Source organism: Tympanuchus pallidicinctus, unplaced genomic scaffold, assembly GCF_026119805.1.
Source record: "Tympanuchus pallidicinctus isolate F22 unplaced genomic scaffold, pur_lepc_1.0 scaffold15, whole genome shotgun sequence".
NCBI lineage: Eukaryota > Metazoa > Chordata > Aves > Galliformes > Phasianidae > Tympanuchus > Tympanuchus pallidicinctus.
In genome coordinates, this window is record NW_026294669.1 from 31675718 (window position 1) to 31697001 (window position 21284).

General features: G+C 39.5%; 1 protein-coding gene across 6 annotated transcripts in view; it reads left to right on the top strand.

Annotated features, from left to right (window-relative positions):
* Positions 1–21284, top strand: part of NCKAP1 (NCK associated protein 1) — a 62887-nt gene that overhangs the window by 24793 nt on the left and 16810 nt on the right. For 4 of the 6 annotated variants that reach the window (XM_052676192.1, XM_052676194.1, XM_052676190.1 and 1 more), the window contains 18 exons: positions 5211–5303; positions 5460–5516; positions 6418–6560; positions 6646–6736; positions 8893–9030; positions 9686–9734; positions 10194–10350; positions 10978–11034; positions 11555–11651; positions 11848–11954; positions 13578–13710; positions 15057–15138; positions 15570–15628; positions 16404–16549; positions 17761–17893; positions 19430–19549; positions 19850–19989; positions 20828–20959. In XM_052676192.1, coding sequence (XP_052532152.1) covers positions 5211–5303; positions 5460–5516; positions 6418–6560; positions 6646–6736; positions 8893–9030; positions 9686–9734; positions 10194–10350; positions 10978–11034; positions 11555–11651; positions 11848–11954; positions 13578–13710; positions 15057–15138; positions 15570–15628; positions 16404–16549; positions 17761–17893; positions 19430–19549; positions 19850–19989; positions 20828–20959 — 1934 coding nt within the window. The remainder of the gene's footprint in view (positions 1–5210; positions 5304–5459; positions 5517–6417; positions 6561–6645; positions 6737–8892; positions 9031–9685; positions 9735–10193; positions 10351–10977; positions 11035–11554; positions 11652–11847; positions 11955–13577; positions 13711–15056; positions 15139–15569; positions 15629–16403; positions 16550–17760; positions 17894–19429; positions 19550–19849; positions 19990–20827; positions 20960–21284) is intronic. The other 2 variants (XM_052676191.1, XM_052676189.1) reach the window with 1 other exon arrangement.

Genomic DNA, 21284 nt, shown 5'->3' on the forward strand with positions numbered 1-21284 from the left:
CACTTTCTGCTTTCCAAACATATGGGAAGTAGTGAGAATTTCTGCATTCCTTCTTGAACATATGTTCTTCTACTCAGATGGCTCCTGAGCATTTTTCCTGTAGAAAAACTTCCTATATTTTGAAATGTCTTCTGGTGATGCTGCGACTTAGTCATTGCTTAACAGCAAGCAGGCTGATGAAACCTTACGAGTGTGTAAGGTATGCTTGGTGGGGGAAGTGTCCGTGCTTTCCAGCTACTGTTAATCCTGATTTGTCAGTAGCTACGTTCCTGTTCTTATCTCCTCATTTAGGTTGATTTCAAATTCTCGAGATATTCTTTTCAGAGCTATTTCCTTTAACTCCAACTGCAATCTGCTGGTTTGTGTTGGAGGGGGCTGGGAATAAGATCAGATGAGAGCAGAGTGCGAGTGGTGAGACCGTTTCCAGTCTCCCTGGGTTAGGGTTTGTACACATGAACTATCTCGCTCTAAATTTTATCTACTGTTCTTCATGGGTGCTGGCTTTCTCCCTTGGCAGTTTGTATGTCTGGGCTGCTTGCTTTCCCTTTCATGGTTTTGATTCAGAGTGATTGGGCTGCACCAAAAATGAGCTGTGGGAGTGTGGGAGGGGTGCTGGGTGGTACACGTTGGCTGGACCTCCTGGCTGAAGCATGCTTTTATTAACATGTTCTTGTATTGTAATGTTACTTAAAGATGGGCTTTATAACCAACCTTGAGTTTAATTTGTGGTAGATGCTCCCAATTCAGTCTCTTTCAAAACACTGAAGTACTTAAAATCTTGCTCTTTTAAAATCACTCCTTTCAGCTCTTTCCAGTACAGTGCCACAAAGCAAGTGCCGTGGGTTGGTTTGTTTTTAATGAAGCTCTTAGCATTGCCATTTGCACAGTGCTAGTGGATACAGCCTAGAAATTCTCCTAAATGAAAAACTACTTCAGGGTCTCAACTGTGCTGTCTTATGTATTATTAAAGCTTCTTCACTAAAAAATAGTTGTTTACTTTCCAGGGAATGGTGTGGTATTAAAATGTATGGCAGCTGTTATTTAAAAGGTAACTTAATCCTCCCAGCCAGTAAACTTGAGAATAAATGTCCTTCCGGTGAGCTGGGTCTCGTGCCTGGAGACTTGACTTTCCAGACACCTTATTGCTTAAGCAATAAAACCAACTCCCTGTATGCTGCCACAAAGCTACCTGGCTTCCTGGGCAGTAAGATTAAAAACCTTTCTGGGACAGAGGATGTCTTGCCCTTCTTGCACAGCTGTTGGTTCAGCTCCCATGCTGCCCAAAGAACCTACAATACAGTTGACACTGCAGATGAGCTTAGCTTCCCTGAGCTCCCCAAGGCATCATCTGGCTTGCAGGAGATGCCCTACATGAATAAAGCAATCTGAGCAATAACCAGTCTGCATTAAGCTTTGCACTAGCTGTTGTTTTTAATAATACTTGAGAGTAGGGTGCCATGATGACACATGTTCAGAAGAAGCTATACCTTCTATGCAACAGCTGCCTTTTTGTCTGTGTTTTTACAAAGAATCGAGTTGAACTGCGCTGCCAATGCCGTGCTCTGATCAAGTCATGCCTCCTGTTTCCATTTTATGTGCAGTAGTACTTCTGATGTCTTCAGTCCTTAAAAGTCTGGCCATTGAAAAACACAAACCAACCCACCATGCTGTCGTTCGTACCTGAACAGTATATATGGTTATAGTTATATAGTTAAATGTAGTTATAGTATATATGGTTAACAGTTATATGGTGACGGTGGTAGGGATGGCGTCTCAAAACTGTCACCCATCTTGAGTGAAGTTTCTTCCCAGTTTCCGGCTGTAAGTGTTAAGTGTGCAGGCAGGTGGACTCCTTTTTTTGCCCAAACATTTTTGCCTGTACAACAGCATGGCGGGGAATTTTTCTCCATAAATGGTTGCTACAGTGATGTCAAGACCGATGATCAAGGCTTGGATGATACAGCAACGTGTAATGAGCTGAGTGTAGGAATTAATGCAGAAATTTGTGTGAAATTGAGGGAATAGGGAAATGTGGTGAAGCCTGGCAGATCAGCTTCTGAAAAGGGGCCTCCTGTGCTGAGAGCAGGCCCTGCACACAGTAGCAGTTGTGGAGGACTTAGGCAGGTTATTTCCTTTTCAGGAGAGCTGCCCTGGTGCAAGAAACTCGAAAATAACCAAAAATAGATCATATGGTATGAATGGTTACTTATGAAAAACATTAAAAATGCAATTGGAGAGAAAACCAAGGGCACATCTATCACTCTGCAGTTAATTTACGCTGCTCAAAACTTTTTCTTCAGATATTTAGATTCTCCTTCTCTTTCCACTGTGCTGCAGTGGTTTTTGTAGATGCAGAATTCGATTCAAATGAATTGAGTTTTTGAAGTATTCACTGAAAGACTGTTTGGCAGGCATATGGAATAAAATAAATAATATCAAGAATACTGTCAGTAAATATTTTCCCTGTGTCCCCTGTATTGTAGCAGGCAGACTTCGTAGTACTGATTTGGGAGCATATATTCCAGCTGGCAAAATGGAGGTGATGGTGTGTCCTCTGAGGGCATTGTAGTAACAGTGCAGTAGTGTTGGTTTGTTTAAAAATAAATAAAATTACACTACTGAATGCAGGAAGGATGTCAGTATGTAGAAACTGGAGAATTCCCCTCCCTATCATCTCTCTTGGATGATGGTATCAGACATTTGTGCGCGTGCTGCTGCTGCTAGTCAGATAAATGATTCAGTAGTTACAGAGCTGTGCTTATCCTGTTTTTCTGCATGCAGTTCCCTTAGAGACTTTTTCACTTGTGCCTTGTTTTTCTTGTGGATTCATATTTACTGATGTCAGTAATGTGCCTGCATCTCTGTTGCTGCTCTCATTACTGAGCATTCATACGAGCTTTAAATGATGCTGGCTTGCGATTGCTGATTTGATTCCTGTTTCTTTTAAGATAGGTTCTCTGTGAATGTAATCAGTTGTTTCAAGATTTAGGGGTTAATATGAATAAGGAAATATGCATAAACTTGGTAAAGGTCAGCTTCTCTCTTACAGATAACGTGCTTAACAAATTGGTTTGTTAAGCATTTCACAAAAGTGATTTTTTTCTTTTCTTGCTCTTCATACATCTTAAGTCTAATTAACCTTGTTTAACAATTTTACTGACATCCTTGCTGGTATGTTTTGTTCTTCAAGTTCTCGGAAGATAAATAAAACTCTTCTGTCTAACCAGTAAGTAAGGCACGGTTAACTGCAGTGAAAACAATGTCATGGTGAAAGTTCTATATTTCAGCTTATCCTTCTTCAAAATTAATACTGAATAATGGAAACAGAAGTATTTGCTGATAGAGAGATGAGAATTACAGCTGAGGAAAACAGTCTTGATCAAATACAAGGCAGTATGGCACCTAATGCAGCTCAACAGCTGTTAGGAAATTGGTAATGGAAGATGTTGTTGCAGTGGGTGTGGTAAGAGCTACGCCTACATTCCTGAGCAATAAAAATACAAATAAACATCCCAGGCCCTACGTGATGTAAACAGCTTTTAAATATCACTGTTCAGCCTGTGTTGTGTGAGGAGAGCTTTGTGCACCGTGCTTCGCTAACATGATTGCAGTTGGCTGGGTAAAAATCCAAGTGGCAGCGTACAGCAGTGATGCCTTAATATGGGGTAGGGTGCAAGTAATGCTTCTCTAGATGTTTTTGATTAATAACTTCCTGGAATTTCTGGAAAGCAGAGTTTCCAGCACTGTCTCCTGTTTGCTGTGTCTCCCCACTCTCTGGCCTTGAAGCATGACGCACAGACTCGGATGTAGGTATTGCATACAGTACCCTGTCGCCTTAGCATTGCCCCTTGCTTAGCCCAGGGTGGGATTGCAGTAGGGAGGAGACGTTAAGGCACGTGTGCACTTGTGATGACAGCCCTTTTTTCCTCTCCCATAGTCTGTCACAGAAGATTCATGAAATGGCTCTTCAGTTTCATCCTTTTCACACTTTAGTTACGTAGAAATAAACCTTACTTTTGCTCAGTATTTTAAATGCAACTCGCTTGCAGTATTTTAAACGTGTGGGCTGAAGGCTGAACTCCAGCATGTAAGGCAATGAGCTTCCATCCGTAACAGCTGCAGACTGGCAGAGCAGCCCTGAATGTACCGAGCGCTCGTGGTTCTGATGCTCCATTCTCTGAGTGTGGGGCAGCTGGAGCATAAGGTGTGTGCTGGGAGAGCTTCACTGGCGCTGGGCAGGATGGAGCTCATCAACTGCAAGTCTCACGGACACTTAGAGGGCAGTCTTTCACATTAAGTGTCATGAGGCTGCTTTAATTCACGTATCGAGATAGTAATGAGCAACTGAATGTTGGAGGTGAAGTGTTGGGATCCTTGTAGTGCTCTGAGCTATTGAACAGCTGTCCCATTCATTTTAACAGCTGCATTTTCTGTTCTCAGTTGTACTCTCCTAAGGGAGCTGTCGGACTCCAAGGAAATGTTGAAGAATATGGATATTAAATGAGATTTCTTTAAAAACATAAACAAAAAACAGATCAATCCACGTGGACTGTTCTATGCCTTTGTATTCACATTTGCCTCTTCCATTTTATCCACCAGTGTCTATTGCTAGTGTTTTGCTTCTTTTGTGTTCCTTTATTTTGTTGCTTTTGTTTGAATGTATTATTGTGTTATATGGAACTGGTCAAAGAACCGTTACTGTATTTTATGTTTGTATCTACATTTTATTTTGCATGCTTAACGTGGCTTTGCCTGGATATTCTTTTTGGTAAGTTCAGAATTCAAAAGCATAATGTTTTCCTGTAGTAAGACTTGTAACCTGCCACCTTCTTTTCTCCCACCTCAAGTAATGTCATTTTTTTTGTCATACTGATCCGTGCTCACGTACTGTTCTGCTTTTGCTAATAATGCCCATGATAACACCGTTTTCCTAACTACCCATTTTTATCTCTAGTTGAGCTAAACAATAAGATTTTGGTACTAATGTGTACTAATTTGCTTTTGATCTCCAAAGTGTAGCTAGCAGCTATTAAATGATCCGCTTTGAGAACTTAGCGTGCCCTTAAGATACGCACAGAGCTCCAGTCTTAGAAAACTGTGTTAAAACCTCTTTCTATGACCCGGTGGTTAATCTGCTCCTTACAGGTAGTATCTGTCTGCTGTCTTCTCAAGCTCTCAGAACAGTGAACGTGTTTCTGTTCTTCTTTTAGCAACAGCTTGCTCAGCTGCAGAAAGAAAAGTCAGAGATTTTGAAGAACCTGGCATTGTACTACTTCACGTTTGTTGATGTTATGGAATTTAAGGTAAGGGACAGCATGTGAGATCTGTCTTCTATCTGTAAATGAAGGAAGTTGAATTTATGGGTCTGCTTGGTTAGTTTAGACCAGCATAATCTCAATTGGCTAAGCACAGAGAAGCGCTTTACTTAAAATTATTCCTTTTTCTTTTGTTTTCCACAGGACCATGTTTGTGAGCTGCTGAACACTATTGATGTTTGCCAAGTCTTCTTTGACATTGTAAGTTTCTGGGTTGAACTGTTAAAAGCCAACTAAAAATGTTTTCAATGCAAGTGTTCTGCATGGTGAATTGGAAAGATTTGTTTATGCTATAAGCCCAGAACAGTGACACCTCTAGGTACAAATAGGAGAGAAATGCATGTGTTAGAAAGTTTGTGTCTCTAACTTGCGAAGTAGTGCGATATCAGAACATAAAGCCTTTGGAACAAGCTAATTATGAACTGTAAATAATAGCAAAATACAGACAGCATTTTTAGCTTTATAGCATCTGTGTTCTTAGTAGTTTACTGTAGTCTTTATATGTAAATTGGGTGAGGCTCAAAGCCAGGAGTACTGCTCTTGTCCCATCAATATGTGTGGGATGTGTGAGGTCTTCACTTCTTTTGGCTACAGCAAGAACAGAAGTATCTAAAAGCGTTACATTGTAAATAAAATCAATTTTCTCCTGGTTTCATCTTTGTTTCCTATTGTACGTAGTGTCACCTTGTTAGTTCTAGTCATTCAGCACTTGGGTTGACTTTCCTATGGCATGCTTGCGGCAGGTGAGTGGGTATCTGCTGGATTTATTTGTATGTAAGAGCCTGAAAAACATCTAGTTTGGAGACTAGGCACTTGTTGACTGTAACATACAAGAAAAGCTTTCTTGTCTGCCAGCTGCAACGCTTGTGCCTGAACGGGTTTATTTGTGTGATTGCTTTCACAAATAAAAACGTTTCTGGGGATTTGGATGAATAAATTAAGATCTTACAGAGTCTATATACAAGCAGGACAAAAACACCGATCGAGACAGTCAGCTGTATTTTATAAATGCCAAAAACGGGTGGCAATAAGAAGAAAGTTTGATGCTTGTTTCTGAAGGTTTTAGAATGAGATTTACTGCTATTTTGTTTTTTACCTCTAGACTGTGAACTTTGATTTGACCAAGAACTACCTAGATTTGATTATAACCTACACTACACTAATGATACTGCTGTCTCGAATTGAAGAAAGGAAGGCTATCATTGGATTGTATAACTACGCTCATGAAATGACTCATGGAGCGAGGTAGGAGCCTCTCGTGTAGGAGATGTGTTTGGAAAGAAGTGATCATTACACTCAGTGAATTACTGTTGTTTTTTCTTTTTTCAAGTGACAGAGAGTATCCACGCCTTGGGCAGATGATTGTGGATTACGAAAATCCTTTGAAGAAAATGATGGAGGAGTTTGTACCTCACAGTAAAGTATGTAACCACTTTTTGCAGAGACACAGTAACCGTATCTGAGAGAAACAGAGATAAAAAAGAAAATATGCAAGAGTTTTTGCCAAGGCTCTTGGGTACAGATTTTAAGGGAGATGTTATTTACAATGGATGGTTGAGGCTGGGGATGATATCCCATTGAATGAAGATACAGAAGTGCAGGAATGCTGTGATGCTTTGGTAAGGTTCTGGCTTATTCAGTGAGGAGTAAAAGCTGCTTAAAGATTGGGTGTAGCTGATTCTGCGTTCTATTTTGATTTGTAGCTCGAAGTGAAGGAGATCTCTAAGAAACGAGTTTTCTTTGGGCTTACCATCTTAGTTGGATGTGTCTTCCTGTTTTGTAACCTAAGGGTTTTTGCTTTGGAATTTCCTTAAGTCTGGAATCCTGGAGAGCAGCTGATCACTCTTTAATAACATCTCTTCTGTGCAAAGCTGGTGTTGTGCACCTTTCTCGTGAGCTTAACTGAGTTAAATGAGCCTTAGGCCTCTCTTGTACTTGTAAAAAAAAACATTTGAATTCTCACACATCTGGTTGTGCACCAGTTCTGTGATAATTTATCTAGGCTGTATTTCCATCTGCAAATACGTGGGAGCAGTGAAGCCTTGAGATGCATGTACCCTGTTATTATTTGCTGCGTGTCTGCAAGGCTTACTGCTCTGACGGAGGAAACCAGATTTGTCTGTTGAGGTCAGTGCTGCCCAAACCACAAGGGCTGACACTTATATAGGTGTTATTTTTTAGGTGCTCTCTAATTGTTTGCTTAACAACTCATTTCGAATTTTTTTTGTAAGAATTAAAGTTAAGTAGTAAGTAATTGCCTGAAGTTATTTCATTGATGTTTGCTTTGTGCTTTGAAATCTAGGTACTGGCTGTGTTTTCCTTCTTTCCTTTCTTGTTTTCCTTTCTTTCTCGAGTCCTTCAGATTTTATTTAGATCCTTAGCTTTTGAAGATAATCACTGCAAGTTGAAAGATTTCCAACTATTTTTCCAAGTAGTAGTGTAAACAGTTTTTGAATACTACTTAATTGTCTGAATGATCAGTAATGTCACCTTGGTTACAGTTTCCTGTGCATGATTCCAGTCTCATTGAGAGACGTTGCTAAGGATCTGATTTGCAGTTAACCTTTTTCTTGTGCACATTCTGGTGCCTCACTTTCCTGTACCGTCTTTGTTTATGCATTTGTGTTTAGCAATGGACCTGTCTTTTCCTTTGAAGTGTTTTTTAAAGCCATTTGCTAGTCCAATTTCTGTTCTTCTTCTGATTCTCTGCTAGAAGTATGAATTGGGGTCAAGGATCCCTTCAGGCAGCTACTGCACAAGTACTTAAATTAAACTGTAATGGATCTACACGTTTAAGTTGTTCTTCCATCTTCCCACAACTTTGCAGTAGCCCTGACAGTTGTTTAGCCCTTTAAATTAGCTTCAGCTGAGAACTCTTTTTTTTTTTCTTTTTTTTTTGCCTGAGTGAACTTGTGTGCTGCCTTAATGCTTAGATCCTGACTGCCCGAGGGCTCATGCAAACACCAGTATTGGTGCAAAAGAGCAGGAAAAGGCATGTAGGACCAGAATTATTTGGATATGACTAATTTGTTATAAAGATGCTCCTGTAGCATCTGCTCAAAAAAGTCCTAATCTGCTAGCAAAGAGGAGAGGACTTGATAAAATAGGTTGTAGAGAAGGGAATAACACAATAGGTGGGATGCTTGAATAAGTAGCGAATAGCTTTTAGCTGTCACGGATTTATTATCCCTCTACTGCTTTCTTCTGTGTCTTCTAATTGTGAGCGGAGAATTGTGAGCAGACAAATAAAAACCTGCTTCTCTTCATCCTTCCCTTCAGCCTAGAATAGTCTTCTGTCTGTGAAACAAATTAGGCACGGTGGCTTTAAACTCAAGTTAAATTTCAGAACTGTGTCATTAAAATAAATTGGTGATTATTGGTAATGACACTTAAAAAAAAAAACCATAATAAAACAATATTCAGTTTCTCTTGTGCTTGAGTTATGGAAGGTTTTGAACTTCAGGTATAGAATGTAGCCATTGGTGTCAGTTATAATTTCTAATTGCTTTGTGAATTAAGACTCCTGTGCTAATGCGTTGCCGTAGCTTCTAACCAGTTCTGTTTGTCGCTCTTTCAGTCCCTTTCGGATGCTCTGATTTCACTGCAGATGGTCTATCCTCGAAGAAATCTCTCAGCTGACCAGTGGAGAAACGCACAACTGCTGAGCCTCATCAGTGCCCCCAGTACAATGCTTAATCCTGCACAGTCTGACACAGTATGGCCTTTTAATGTGATATATAAGATAAAGTTAAGCAAGTTTATCTGTGAGATAACGTAGGGATGATTTGTTTTCGATTTGGTAACCTTTACAAGGTTTCTAATCAGGGAGATAAATAAGTTTGTTGGGCAAGTTGCATCCTTTTGTAGATAGAATGTTTCTGTTGAATTAGCCTATGCCTTCATATCTGAAATGTGGTGAGCAGAAGGTGAATGGATGTTACTGCTACAGTGCAGAGCGAAGGAATCCTGTGAACTGTCAGATGGCTTGGGGCTGACAGTCTGAAAATCAGAACTGATGCATTCTTTGAAATGTTTACTGTTTTCAATTTTTGTCTCAGTTGGGATAGGAGCAGTCATGTTTTGGGGGAGGAAAATCAAGCAGTTGTTGGATTGTGATTGGGAAACATCACAAGTCTTTTGTTCTTAAATGCAATGTCAGAATATATATATTTTTTCCAAGGTATTTGCGAGTGTTGGAAGCACATTTAATGTTCCATCTCCTAGTTTCTGAAGCAGTGACTTGTTTAGTAATCAGAAGCAATCTTCCATGGTTCATCAGCATTTAAGACTTATCCCTTTTTCCAGAACGTACTTCTTGTGTAACATGTTGTATACAAATAGTTTGCTGCAAATGACTGTTTTTTCAACAGATGCCATGTGAATACCTCTCTCTGGATGCAATGGAAAAATGGATTATTTGTGAGTAAAATCTTCTGAAATAGCTCATGGTTGTATTAAAAAAAGAGAACTAACATTTAATAGGCAGTTTGTGCTTCTGTGCTGTACAAAAGATTCTAGAGAGCTTGATTTTATCTTAATTGTATAGATCATGCTCTGTATGTAGTGAAGCTAGAATTGAGCTGATGCTGGAGTGTAGATTGCCGTGAGTTCAGTCTGGATGGTGACAAAAAAAATGGGGTTTTGGTAATTCACGTGAAAATAGTTGTAAAACTGAGTACTTTCTTACAAATGTGTGAGAATTCCTCTACTGCAGTGTATTGTGGAGTATCTTCATGTGTACGTAACTGCATGTTTTCCATTAAGGAGTTGATCAGTAATCTGTTTGTCCACTTCAAGAGAGAATGCCTATGGTTTCACTGTTCTCTTACTGTCTTTGTGCATCTTGTTTATGGCACATGTTGACGTGAACTTCTGAAGTTGGATTTATTTTGTGCCATGGAGTCCTAAATAGTGACGCGACAGCTTTGAACCTTTGGAAGCTTGCACTTCAAAGCAGCTCTTGCTTGGCTCTGTTTAGAGATGAAGTATTTCATATTCACAAAGCTGCAGAAGACTTATTTGTAAACATACGAGGGTAAGCTTTCATTTTCCTTTTCTTCTTTCTTGTTTTGAGAGTGTACCATTTCTTTAAGAACTAGTCTGAAAGCATCAGTTGTGCTTCATTAGAGCTCCACTTACAGGTAATCCATACAAAAAAACAAAGGTTCTGAGTGTTGTGGCTGTTCCTTCAACGCATAACTTCCAAGAGCCTACTTCGTAACTGTCATGTTTTTTGGTTTTGTTTGGTTTTTGTTCTTAGTTGTGAAAATTTCTGGTGAATTGGTCTCTGAAATGGCAAGCGTTTAAAATTAGTGCTCATGAATCTAGGGAAGAGAAACGATGTCATGAATGGAGTGTGCTTCAAAAGTTGCAAGCTTTTGTCACTATCTTTACAATACGTCATGCTTAAACTCGTGCAGAAGGGGAGTCTTCTACCGAAGAGCAGCAGGAGCACTTCAGTAGAGAGTGCTTTTTTGTCTTGAGTATCTGGTTTAAGCATTGAGGTCTGGGTGTGGGAAAAAGTCGTGCTTTGGCTTTCTGCTTGCTTTGGAATTGCAGTTCCTTGCAAGTCCCAGTTACTGCTAGATTGTGCTGCTGATTTTTTTTTTTTTTTTTTTTTTTTTTTTCTCCTTACTATCTTGGGTTGTTCTTTTACTTACAGCTACAACAAGCGTATTAACGACATCAGAGAGTGTAAAGAAGCTGCTGTTTCACATGCGTGAGTGTCTTAAAGAGTTTTCTGGGGGACATTCGTGTTGAATTTTCTTATTGCACTTATAAAGACTGTATAAACAGGTCTTGCTGAATCCCAGCTTCACTGTGGCTTTTCAAGAGGAACCATACGTTGACTTTTCTGGATTTGCTTACTAATATGCCATTATCAACTGAACTCAGCGAGTCCAACATTGTTTGTCAGATTTCCTGAGCATTTGGTTTATATATTCTCTAGTTTCTTTTTTTCTAGTTACTTAATGCAAATGCTAATGGAATAGGAATGTTTGAGTGGACTCAAATGCAAATCTCAGGCTGGAGCAGAGGACTTTGTATTTTAAATTTCACATCACTTCAGGAATATGCAGTGTGGATGGTAGAGGTGCTAATTTCAAATGAATCATGGCCTTTGAAATACTGAAATTTTGAAGTTGATGTGATAAGAGGTGCGCCTGAAGTGTCTGGGATGAGTCAAGTGCCTGTGATTGGCATGTTGGATGATGCTTGGATTTGTTCCTTTGATGCAGCGGTTCGATGCACAGAGAGAGACGCAAGTTTTTACGTTCTGCACTCAAAGAACTGGCTACAGTGCTGTCTGATCAGCCAGGCCTGCTGGGCCCCAAGGTAATTACTGGCCTTGTTTCATCTTGCCTTGTAGTTTGTTCGTTGGTAATACTGTGTCATTTAAGGGAGGGCGAAACCTCCCGTGCTCCTAGGTAAAACCTGCTTTGGTTTTAAGATTCTTTTATTTTTATGTGTCTTAGTGTGCACCAAGTGTCCTACTGTTGTACAAATCTTAAGAATAATTTTTCTTTTTCAGGCACTTTTTGTATTTATGGCATTATCCTTTGCTCGTGATGAAATTATTTGGCTTCTTCGTCACGCAGATAACATGCCAAAGAAGAGTGCAGATGATTTCATAGATAAGTACGTTAACAACTTGTGGTGTGATCGCTTTAATATTTGCAAGAACTTGATGGAGGCAATGTATTTGAAGGCAAGGGAATATGAGGAAATGATAACTTAGTAGGAGAACTGGGACAATTTGGGGACAATACTAATCTTCCCATCAAAACAGAGAAGTAGAGGTATTTATTGCGTTAAACTGTTGGACAAATGGTAAAAATTCATTTTCTGCTGAAGACTTATTTGTAAAGGAAAATGATTTTATGACTTACTTTATGCTTTTTACCCTCTACGAAAGGAGGGTACGCTCATCTTTATTGACTCTATTGAACAAATTAATGAAGGGGAAAACTAACTGTCCCGGAGATGGATCTGTAGAATGTCTCCTTTATCATAGCAGAGCTGTCATAGCAATCAGACAAGGCTTATTCATATAATATAGTACTAGTGTCATCATAAGCAGAAAGTAAAAATGAGCAATAAGATTAAGAAATCTTAAGAATGTGAGTAGATAGAAGAGAGCTGGTTGTCCATGCGCTGTTTTCAAGATGAGAGAGCACAGCAGTTTGATCTTGGGAATAAAGTTGGAAATCACATCCATTTGACAAGTGACAGCCACAAGGACATTTCTATAGCTGAAATAGGAAGGTCTTGGGTGTTCTTCTCTGAGCTGTGTGGAAGGGATGCCATCACTGCAGGTAAATAAGATACCTTTGGAACATGTTTGCAGGGATCAAAATTCGTTTACCTCTCCTAAAGAATAGTAAAGGTGACTTTTATTGTGATTTCTCAGCACTGAAGTTGGAGTAGTTAGCTGCCATTAGAGTTACTCCGTTTGATTTGTAGACATACCTCACTGTCATATGTCATTTTTGTGTCATGTGCCATAACCCCTGATTTGAAACTTCACTTCTAACTCCATGTGTTCTTGGGCTTCTCTCAGCTGAGTTCTTGGTCTTGTTTAAATAGGTAATGTGAGCAGAGTTGGTCCATCAAAAGAAAATGCACGCTGGATAAATTTGTCAAGCCATCTAATTGTTGCTCACGTAGTATTGGGCTTAATCCAGGAAGTGATCAGTCTAATAATTGAGAGAGCATTTTAAGCTTTCAGTTTTAGCTAGGAGTGGCAGGTGTTAGAGCACTGGTGTTACTCATAGAAAATTGCTCGTGTTAACTACTTTTAGTTTATTCATGTCTACGTGTGCAGTATCACCTGTGCGGAGGAGGACATCTTAAATCTTGTAAGATAGTGGGTTTGTAGAGTGAAGATCCTCTGACTTGAGCTGAGATAAGCAATTACAGTTCTATTTTTCAGGTTTAACCACTTAAGCTTTTTCTTTTAAACTGACCATTGTGAAAGGGCTTCTTCAGAAAGAAATGGGTAGTTACAGGAACCTTTGAGGATCACTGTGATGGGGATCCTTTTAAGTTATTTCTGAGTGGATTGTATCTTAACCAAGAAGATTTCTTATGAAAATATTATATAATATGTGAGGTAATATTTTAATACAGAAGTTACCTGTAAATAACAGTTTTAAAAGCAAGGTTTAGGAGGAAATCTCCGTGGGAAGCATTGCACTGATAGAAGTCTTTAATATTTTTCATGCTCTGTGTTCGTAAGCTTTCCTTTGTCTCTTTGCATAGGCACATAGCTGAGCTGATCTTCTACATGGAGGAGCTCAGAGCACATGTGCGAAAATACGGGCCTGTGATGCAGAGATACTACGTGCAGTATCTGTCTGGCTTTGATGCGGTGGTCTTGAATGAGCTTGTTCAGGTATGGCAAGGGTGTGGGGGGGCTCTGGGTTTTTTGTCCAATATGTCTTGAAACCTGTTTTGGTTCTGTGGGTTTTGATAACCGTCGTGGAACGAGGCCGACTATTTGAGCGTACTGCTTAATTCTGGGATTTAGACTTGTGCCTTTGCTTGCTGTATGAACACCACAGTGTTATTAAGCAGTGTTCTTTTTAGACACCTTCCTTTCTCCTCAAGGAGCAAGCTGTAATGTATTTTAATATTAGACTGTACGGACAGGCGAGAATTTCTTGAAAGGCTTCTCCTGGGGGCCCGGGGTTCCTCTTAACGTTTTCAGGATTCCTCTGCGTTACTATTGAGCAAGATAGAGTTTTGCTCTGCTACTTTTGAGAGGGGATAAAACGATTTGTGCTTGCAACAGTGTCAAGCTGATCTTGCTCCCTATGATTCTTTTATATACAATGTTTCTTCTTTGAAGTCTTCTGAGAGCAGCAGTGCTGCCTAAATACTGCTTTTAATGCTGTTTAATGCTCCTGCTTTCTGACACAATGGAGAAAATACGGCCTGCGTCATTAAACAGATGGTGACAGGTGAAACAGACATAAACAAGAATCCCTGGCATCCTTTTGTAATATACTCTATAAATAAGTGGCTTCTCTTGTTCAGCATCAGTGTATTGAAGAAGTAATTGAAGTATTTGAAGTCAATGCTGTATCGTTCGAGTAAAGAGTTACCAGTCTGCATTCCTGTTTGCTCCCAGAAAAAAATGGACAAGTGAGGTAGCTTGACATGCTTAAACCTGAATATGAAGTCAAACATTTGTAGGTGTCACCAGAGACGGTTTTAATGTGGTCTCCTTTGTTACCTTTCTCATCACTGCAAGTGAATACACAGTGGGGAGTTTCTGAGCTGCCTAGCAGCTGATGTAGTGTCACTTAGCCCTGTGCTGTCAAAACTCTCACTCTTCTTGAGGCTGACAAATACCTGCCAGGATTTCTCAAGTGCTTTGATTAGATTTCCAAGTGACCACGAGGTGGAGCCCAAATTCAGTAAACACAGGAGCTACTCAAACTGGAGAAGCTTTTGTTGAATATTAAGCTTTTTTGTTGTTTTCAAAAGTAACTTTCATACTTGAAGTAGTGCATCAGTGACCAGAAGGTGGAACTTGTCTCCTCTGCTGTTCATTTTAACTACTCAAACTATTTCTGTATCTGTTTATGTTGCTGTTGTTTAAATGGTTAAATGTGTCTGAACCCTTGGTTTTATTTTTAATTATATGAACCTTGTATTCAAAATTCAAAAATATGAATTTTTACAGTCTCTTATAAATGAGGTTTAAAATAATGGTTGTTACTATTACTGTTTCAGAATCTTTCAGTGTGCCCAGAGGATGAATCAATCATCATGTCCTCGTTTGTAAACACTATGACTTCGCTAAGTGTGAAGCAAGGTAAGTCTATTCCTATGACCCTGGGGGAAAATGGTAACCAAATGAAATGTTCTTCTGGAAAGCTTCATGGCTTTCTGTTTGGTGCAATCAGTGGTAGGAGATAAACACCATAAACTCAACCGGTTTCCTTGTTCTTGTTCCATGGTGGTATCTGCTTCTTGCTCTGTGTCCCTTTTCCTGGGCAGGTCTGTACAGATAAGGCTTCTGAAAAACACTATTTGAAGAACACCAGCTTTAATTTAGAAAGGATATTATACCTGTTCTTATTTAAGTATTTCAGTTCCTTTTAGCGTGCTTGTGCTGGGTTGAAATTATTAGGTAAAGGAGGTTCACTGGCCACATAGCTTATTACTCATTTAGTGTTTCTGAATTGCTGTAGTTATTTCCCTTGAGTTTTTACGTTCTGTGTTTTCCCTTCATTTTTCTTTCAGTTGAAGATGGGGAGGTATTTGACTTCAGAGGAATGAGATTAGATTGGTTTAGATTGCAGGTAAGACTTTGTATGTCTGCATGACATTTAACTTGAGCACACTTTGGTTTCGAGTTATGACTCACTGCTGCTGCAAGTAGACGACAGGCTACATTAGGATATTCATCACAGTTTAAAATCCAACAAATACACGAGATAATTTGCTGTGTTTTGATGTAACTTAGTTTTTACCTTTCCATCGCATACTTTTTGCAAATAATTCTTTGGAGAATTTATAACAGTTTGGGAATGGAATGTGTTGAGGATGAGTACTTTGTTGGCAGCTGTGCTCTGTGCAGAGTACGATTCAGCCTGCTCAGCTACAGGCAGGTAGAGACGGTTCAGTGAGATCACTTCTGTGTGCTGAGGTCGTGCTGTCTTGTGTCACTGTTGACGTAGTAAAAGGGGCAATACTGGTCAGACAATAAATTATTGATCTCCATTTTAGATAGACGTCACGTTTTCATGTATTTGAAATACTTTCTTCCTCGTGTGTACCAGAACATGAATATTGAAAAGCATGGGGGCAGGTTGTGTAAACTCGACTCCGCTCGTGTGCATACGTGTTTTGTCCTTGCTTTCCTGCCTCAGTTCATCTGTGCCTTGCTGTCATACTCAAGGCGTTTGCTGAGTTTCCTGAAAATACAGCAGAAGCACAAAACAGTCTTTGTAAAGTCTTTAAAAACACTTGTTCCATGCATAGCATAGTAAGTGCTTAACCTTCGTTTTGGGCAATAGCAATGACATTTGTAGGAAAAGCAACAGTAGGTTTATTTTTTCTCTTGTTTCTGTCCAGGCCTACACCAGTGTCTCTAAAGCTTCTCTTGGATTGGCAGACCACAGGGAACTAGGCAAAATGATGAATACAATCATTTTCCACACAAAAATGGTAGATTCTTTGGTGGAGATGTTGGTTGAAACCTCAGATCTTTCTATATTTTGGTAAGTTACAAAGCTGAGCATAGTTTTTTGATACTTGTTTGATTTGTTTTTTTGCAAGTTCAAGTTTCAACTAATAAGCTTTGTAGGAGGATCCTTCAGTGGGAGAATCAAATGAAATTCTGGTGAACTGTTATTTTTCTCTGAGAGGGTTGGTGTTTTAGAGTTTGGGGTTTGTAATTTGCACTTTGTTTTGTTCTAACCTTAACATGAAGTTTGCATGCCTTTTATTTCCAAGAACAGCAGCACTCAACAGAATTGCTTATTTGTGTAGGTAGCGTGGCCTAATGGGCTTCGATAGAGGATGGTGTGCACCGATTCTCCTTTGGGCAAGAAAAAGCAGTTGATTGCTTTCTCTTAATCTTCTCCTGTTCCCAAACAGAAAGAGCCAGCCTTGCATTGCCACTTGTGTAATGGTTTTCTGTAGGTTGCTTTCAGTTTTATTTGTTCGTTTTTCTAAGTTTTCCAGTGTTACTTCGATTTGGAAAAAGTAAATGAATGATGTCTTGCTCGTGAAAAAAGCTCTGTGAGAACAGGATCAGGAAGCAGACAGATGAGAATCTTTCTGTGACTAAGGTCAAATAAGTACGTTTGCAATATCTGCAGTAGTTGAAATAAATCATTGAAGTTCCAGTGTGAAAATACTGTCCTTTGAGAAGCTTTCTCAGTGATACTCTAGGTGGTTCTTTGTCAGTTTCAAGTGGAGGAAATACAGACTTGTAGGAGTTAGATATAACTGTGAAAGTTGTCTTCATATGGTTGTTGTTTGTGTTGAAAGGAGATTTGTGTACTTTCTCTTTTTTTGCGTGTGTTAAGGAATTTTTTTTTCTGAAGCTGGCTTAAAAAGAAGCAGCTATGGAATACATGTCGTCTTAGTGTTCACCAGAATTAATTTGATGAAAGTATTTGTGAGGATGTGTCAGATCTTCTAACAGCCACATAACTGATCTGGGGTCACTTGTGAATTCTTCAATAACAAATTCTAGCAAAAGCTCCAAATTCTTGCAGCGCCTGCGTGTCAAACATCAGAATAAAAATGGAAGCATAATAAGAGATGTAAACAAGATGTGTCTTTGAAAGCATTATGCACTTTTTGATATCACATTTGTTGTAATGATGTACCTGGCATTAGCAGCAGATGTGATCTGTGTAAGGAGACTTCCTTTGCAAGAGACTTAAGCGTATATTCCATTAAATTGTCTATTTCTGGTCAGTTTTTATAGCCGTGCTTTTGAGAAGATGTTTCAGCAGTGTTTGGAGCTTCCCTCTCAATCAAGATACTCAATTGCATTCCCGCTACTTTGTACTCATTTTATGAGCTGCACCCACGAACTGTGCCCAGAAGAGGTAATTTCTCAATACGTTGTTTTGGATGTTGACAGCTCAGGCTTAAAGTGGAAAGAACTGGTGCTCAGGACTGCAAGGTATTTGTTGTGGCGGCGTGGGATTAGAGGAAGGAAAGCGGTAAAAAAGGGAAGTTCAAGTAAGGGAAGTTCAGCACTTGACTGAGCTCAGAATTGTTTTCTGGAGTATGATTATCTTTGCTTTAAAGAGAGGTTAAGGTATGAAGGTGAAATTACTTTTTTGAGTCATCCAGGCTTGGGTGCTGATACGTGCTGTATGCCTGTTAAACTTGTAAGCAGCAGTTTTTCCTTCATTGTTTATAAACTTGTTGTTCTGAAAGTGAAATGGCAAGTTGGGAATTCTTAATGGTTTTGTTATACTGTTCTCCTTAGCAGGTATTTAAAAACATAATCCCAAGTGATACACGGTATACTGTGAGCATTCATAGTGCTGTATTTTCTTTTCTGGTTAGTAACAGAAATGCAAGATGTGGAGCGTTGCTTCCAAAACATTGATTCTTTGTTAAAGCAAGTTTCATTCTGAGGAAATTTTTTGTAATTTTATGTAATGAAATAGATCCTTTAGTACCTTGCCTGTATGCCTGTAGACTTTGGAATTACCCCAGGGTTAGCAGTCTGTGTTGGGCAGTCTGGTGTAGTGCTTGTCAAAGTGGCTTTTCATTCTTAAGTGTTAAATGGAGTTGTTAGGTCTGTTAGACTATACATAGTGTGAGGTCTTCCTTATTTATGTTTGGCAACTATGACAAAGCTTCCAGGAAAGCTTCTCTTCAGGACAGGAAAAGTCTTTCAGAACCATTCTAGTACCATTTAGCAGTCGGTGGCTGAAGTTCACTAGGTGCTTGTTGCTGTGGATTCAGCTGGAGCAAGCATGTACTGCCACAGCCAACAGAAGTGTTATTTCAGCATATGAGTTGCATCACTTAGTAGCTATTATAGTTCTGGAGGAATAATCCTCAGTGTGTGCTGTACCATGTGTGGTAGCATGGCTGTTACAGAGTAAGCATTAGTGGTGAAAGAAGCATTTTGTGAAGACAGAAGGCTGTACTTGTGTGGATCCTGTACAAAGAAACCAAGTCCAGGAATGTATGCAGCAGGGCTTTGCAATTTGACTTCTTTGAGGGTATGAATGACACTGTGTGCTTCTGCTGTAGCTTAAGTTACGTATTCTTTTTTTCTTTATTGATTTGTACCAATACTAAATCTGAGATTTGCAGAAACCCAGGGTATGGGATGCTTCAGATGTAGTTCAGAATTGATGATGAAAATCTGCTGAGAAAAACTTGTCTTCTTTTACAGAAATTTTTGCTTTTTTTAATTTATAACGGTGAGAATTTCACAGTTCAGGATGTCTCAGTAAAAAAAAATATCATGGAGGATGAAAGGAGCTGAGGTTATTAAGGACTTATTAGTGTGTTATCTGTCACTTCAGTTCTGAGTGTGAATGAGCTGCAGAACCATGTATGCATTTTTTGATGTGTGGAACTAAGAGGAAAGTGACGACCAACTGCTTTTTTAACAGCGGCATCACATTGGAGATCGCAGCCTTTCCTTATGTAACATGTTTCTGGATGAAATGGCTAAGCAAGCTCGCAATCTTATCACAGATATTTGCACAGAACAGTGTACGCTGAGTGATCAGGTGAGTGTTTTTTTGTCTCCTTTAATTCCCTTTGGAGGCTTTCTAGTTACTTTGACTTAGTGAACTGCTGTAGCTCTGTTTCCTTTTCACCTCTTTTCCTCCGACCTGAGGAATCGCTCTGTTTATGAAATGGTAAGTGGTTTGAAGAAGACATTTGATATCAAATTGTTTAGTTAGTAATCAAAGGAGATGCTCTTTGTGTTATGAAGTCTCCACCTATGTGTGAGCTTATTTTTTATCTCATTGCTGCTGTGAAGTTGGATTTTTAACTGTGGGGGGTGATTTCTTTCCCTCTACTAGTTGCTGCCAAAGCATTGTGCCAAAACCATCAGTCAAGCAGTGAACAAAAAATCGAAAAAACAGACGGGAAAGAAAGGAGAACCTGAAAGGGAGAAACCAGGAGTAGAAAGCATGAGAAAAAACAGATTGGTTGTGACAAAGTAAGCTGCCTCTCCTGTTACTTTCCCCATGATTCCTCAGTCGAAACTCGTGACTTTTACTTGCTGCTTACGTTCTTTCAGGAAAACTGACTGTAAATACCATAACTTCCTAGTTTGTGAACATTCGGTACTCGTACCTTGTATGGACACTGAAATTTCTTACTTAGAGTGGTGGGAATGTGTAACTCTTACTAATCACTGTGGCTGTTTTCTTTCTTGAGCAGAAAGGGTCTGTTCCCATGCTGTAGGTAGGTTTCCTATAGTCCTATCAACTGAGCAAGTGGGAGTCCTGAGGTGCGGATGGCATTTTTTGGTTCTGCCTTGCTCAATGCTGTTAGCTGGATAATGTACAGATTGGGCTGAAAGTCAGCTGGCTGCCTCTATCTGTGGAGATGGCGAGGCTTTCTTGTTAGTAGCCATAAGAAAACTGAAAACCCTAGCTAAATAGAAAAAAATCAAGGCCCATTGGAAAGAGAGGGAGAGATGAATAAATCCAGCTTGGGATGTAAGAGGTGACAGAGGACAAAAAGCAGCCAGGTAGGAAATAATTGCTAGGAAGAGATCACGGGGCAAGATTGTAGAGGTTGAAGTAGAAGGAGGAAGAGAGCTGTGAGAGAGGGCAAGAGATGTTCGGTGTTGTCTCTGGAAATGGCTAAACGCACACATGCTGCTGAGACAGAATTACAGTTGCAACAACCATGCGTCAGAGCTCAACTTGTGTAGCCAAGTTGAGAGAGTAGAGCTATAGGTGATCTTGAGGCATCTTCCATCTGCGTATGCTTCCTATGATAATATGTTACATTAAATATGTTTTCAATTTCTTATTGACTTCTTAAAGCCTGGACAAACTGCACACTGCACTTTCTGAGCTCTGCTTCTCAATCAATTACGTTCCAAACATGGTGGTTTGGGAGCACACGTTTACCCCAAGAGAATATTTAACGTCTCACCTGGAAATCCGCTTTACCAAGTAAGAAATAATGTTAAGATAAATGTATTCATAAAACAAGGTAAGTCGGTCTTGGTTTGATATTAGATGTATTGGATGCGTGCTACTTAAGATTAGTTTTAAAGGTAGGTTGCCAAGCTGTGAAGTCGTATTCTTACCAAGATTCAGTTAACTTTGTGGAGACTTCTGTATATTGAAATGAATATCATCTACTGAATAGCCTGATCCTGCATTCCTAGTCCTGTCTCTTTTGGTAGGAGTTGGTGATACCTGTTAGGCATTTATAGTGTTGCTACAGTTTGGTTGTGGTTTTTTTTTTTTTTTTTCACATTATGGGGCATTGTTT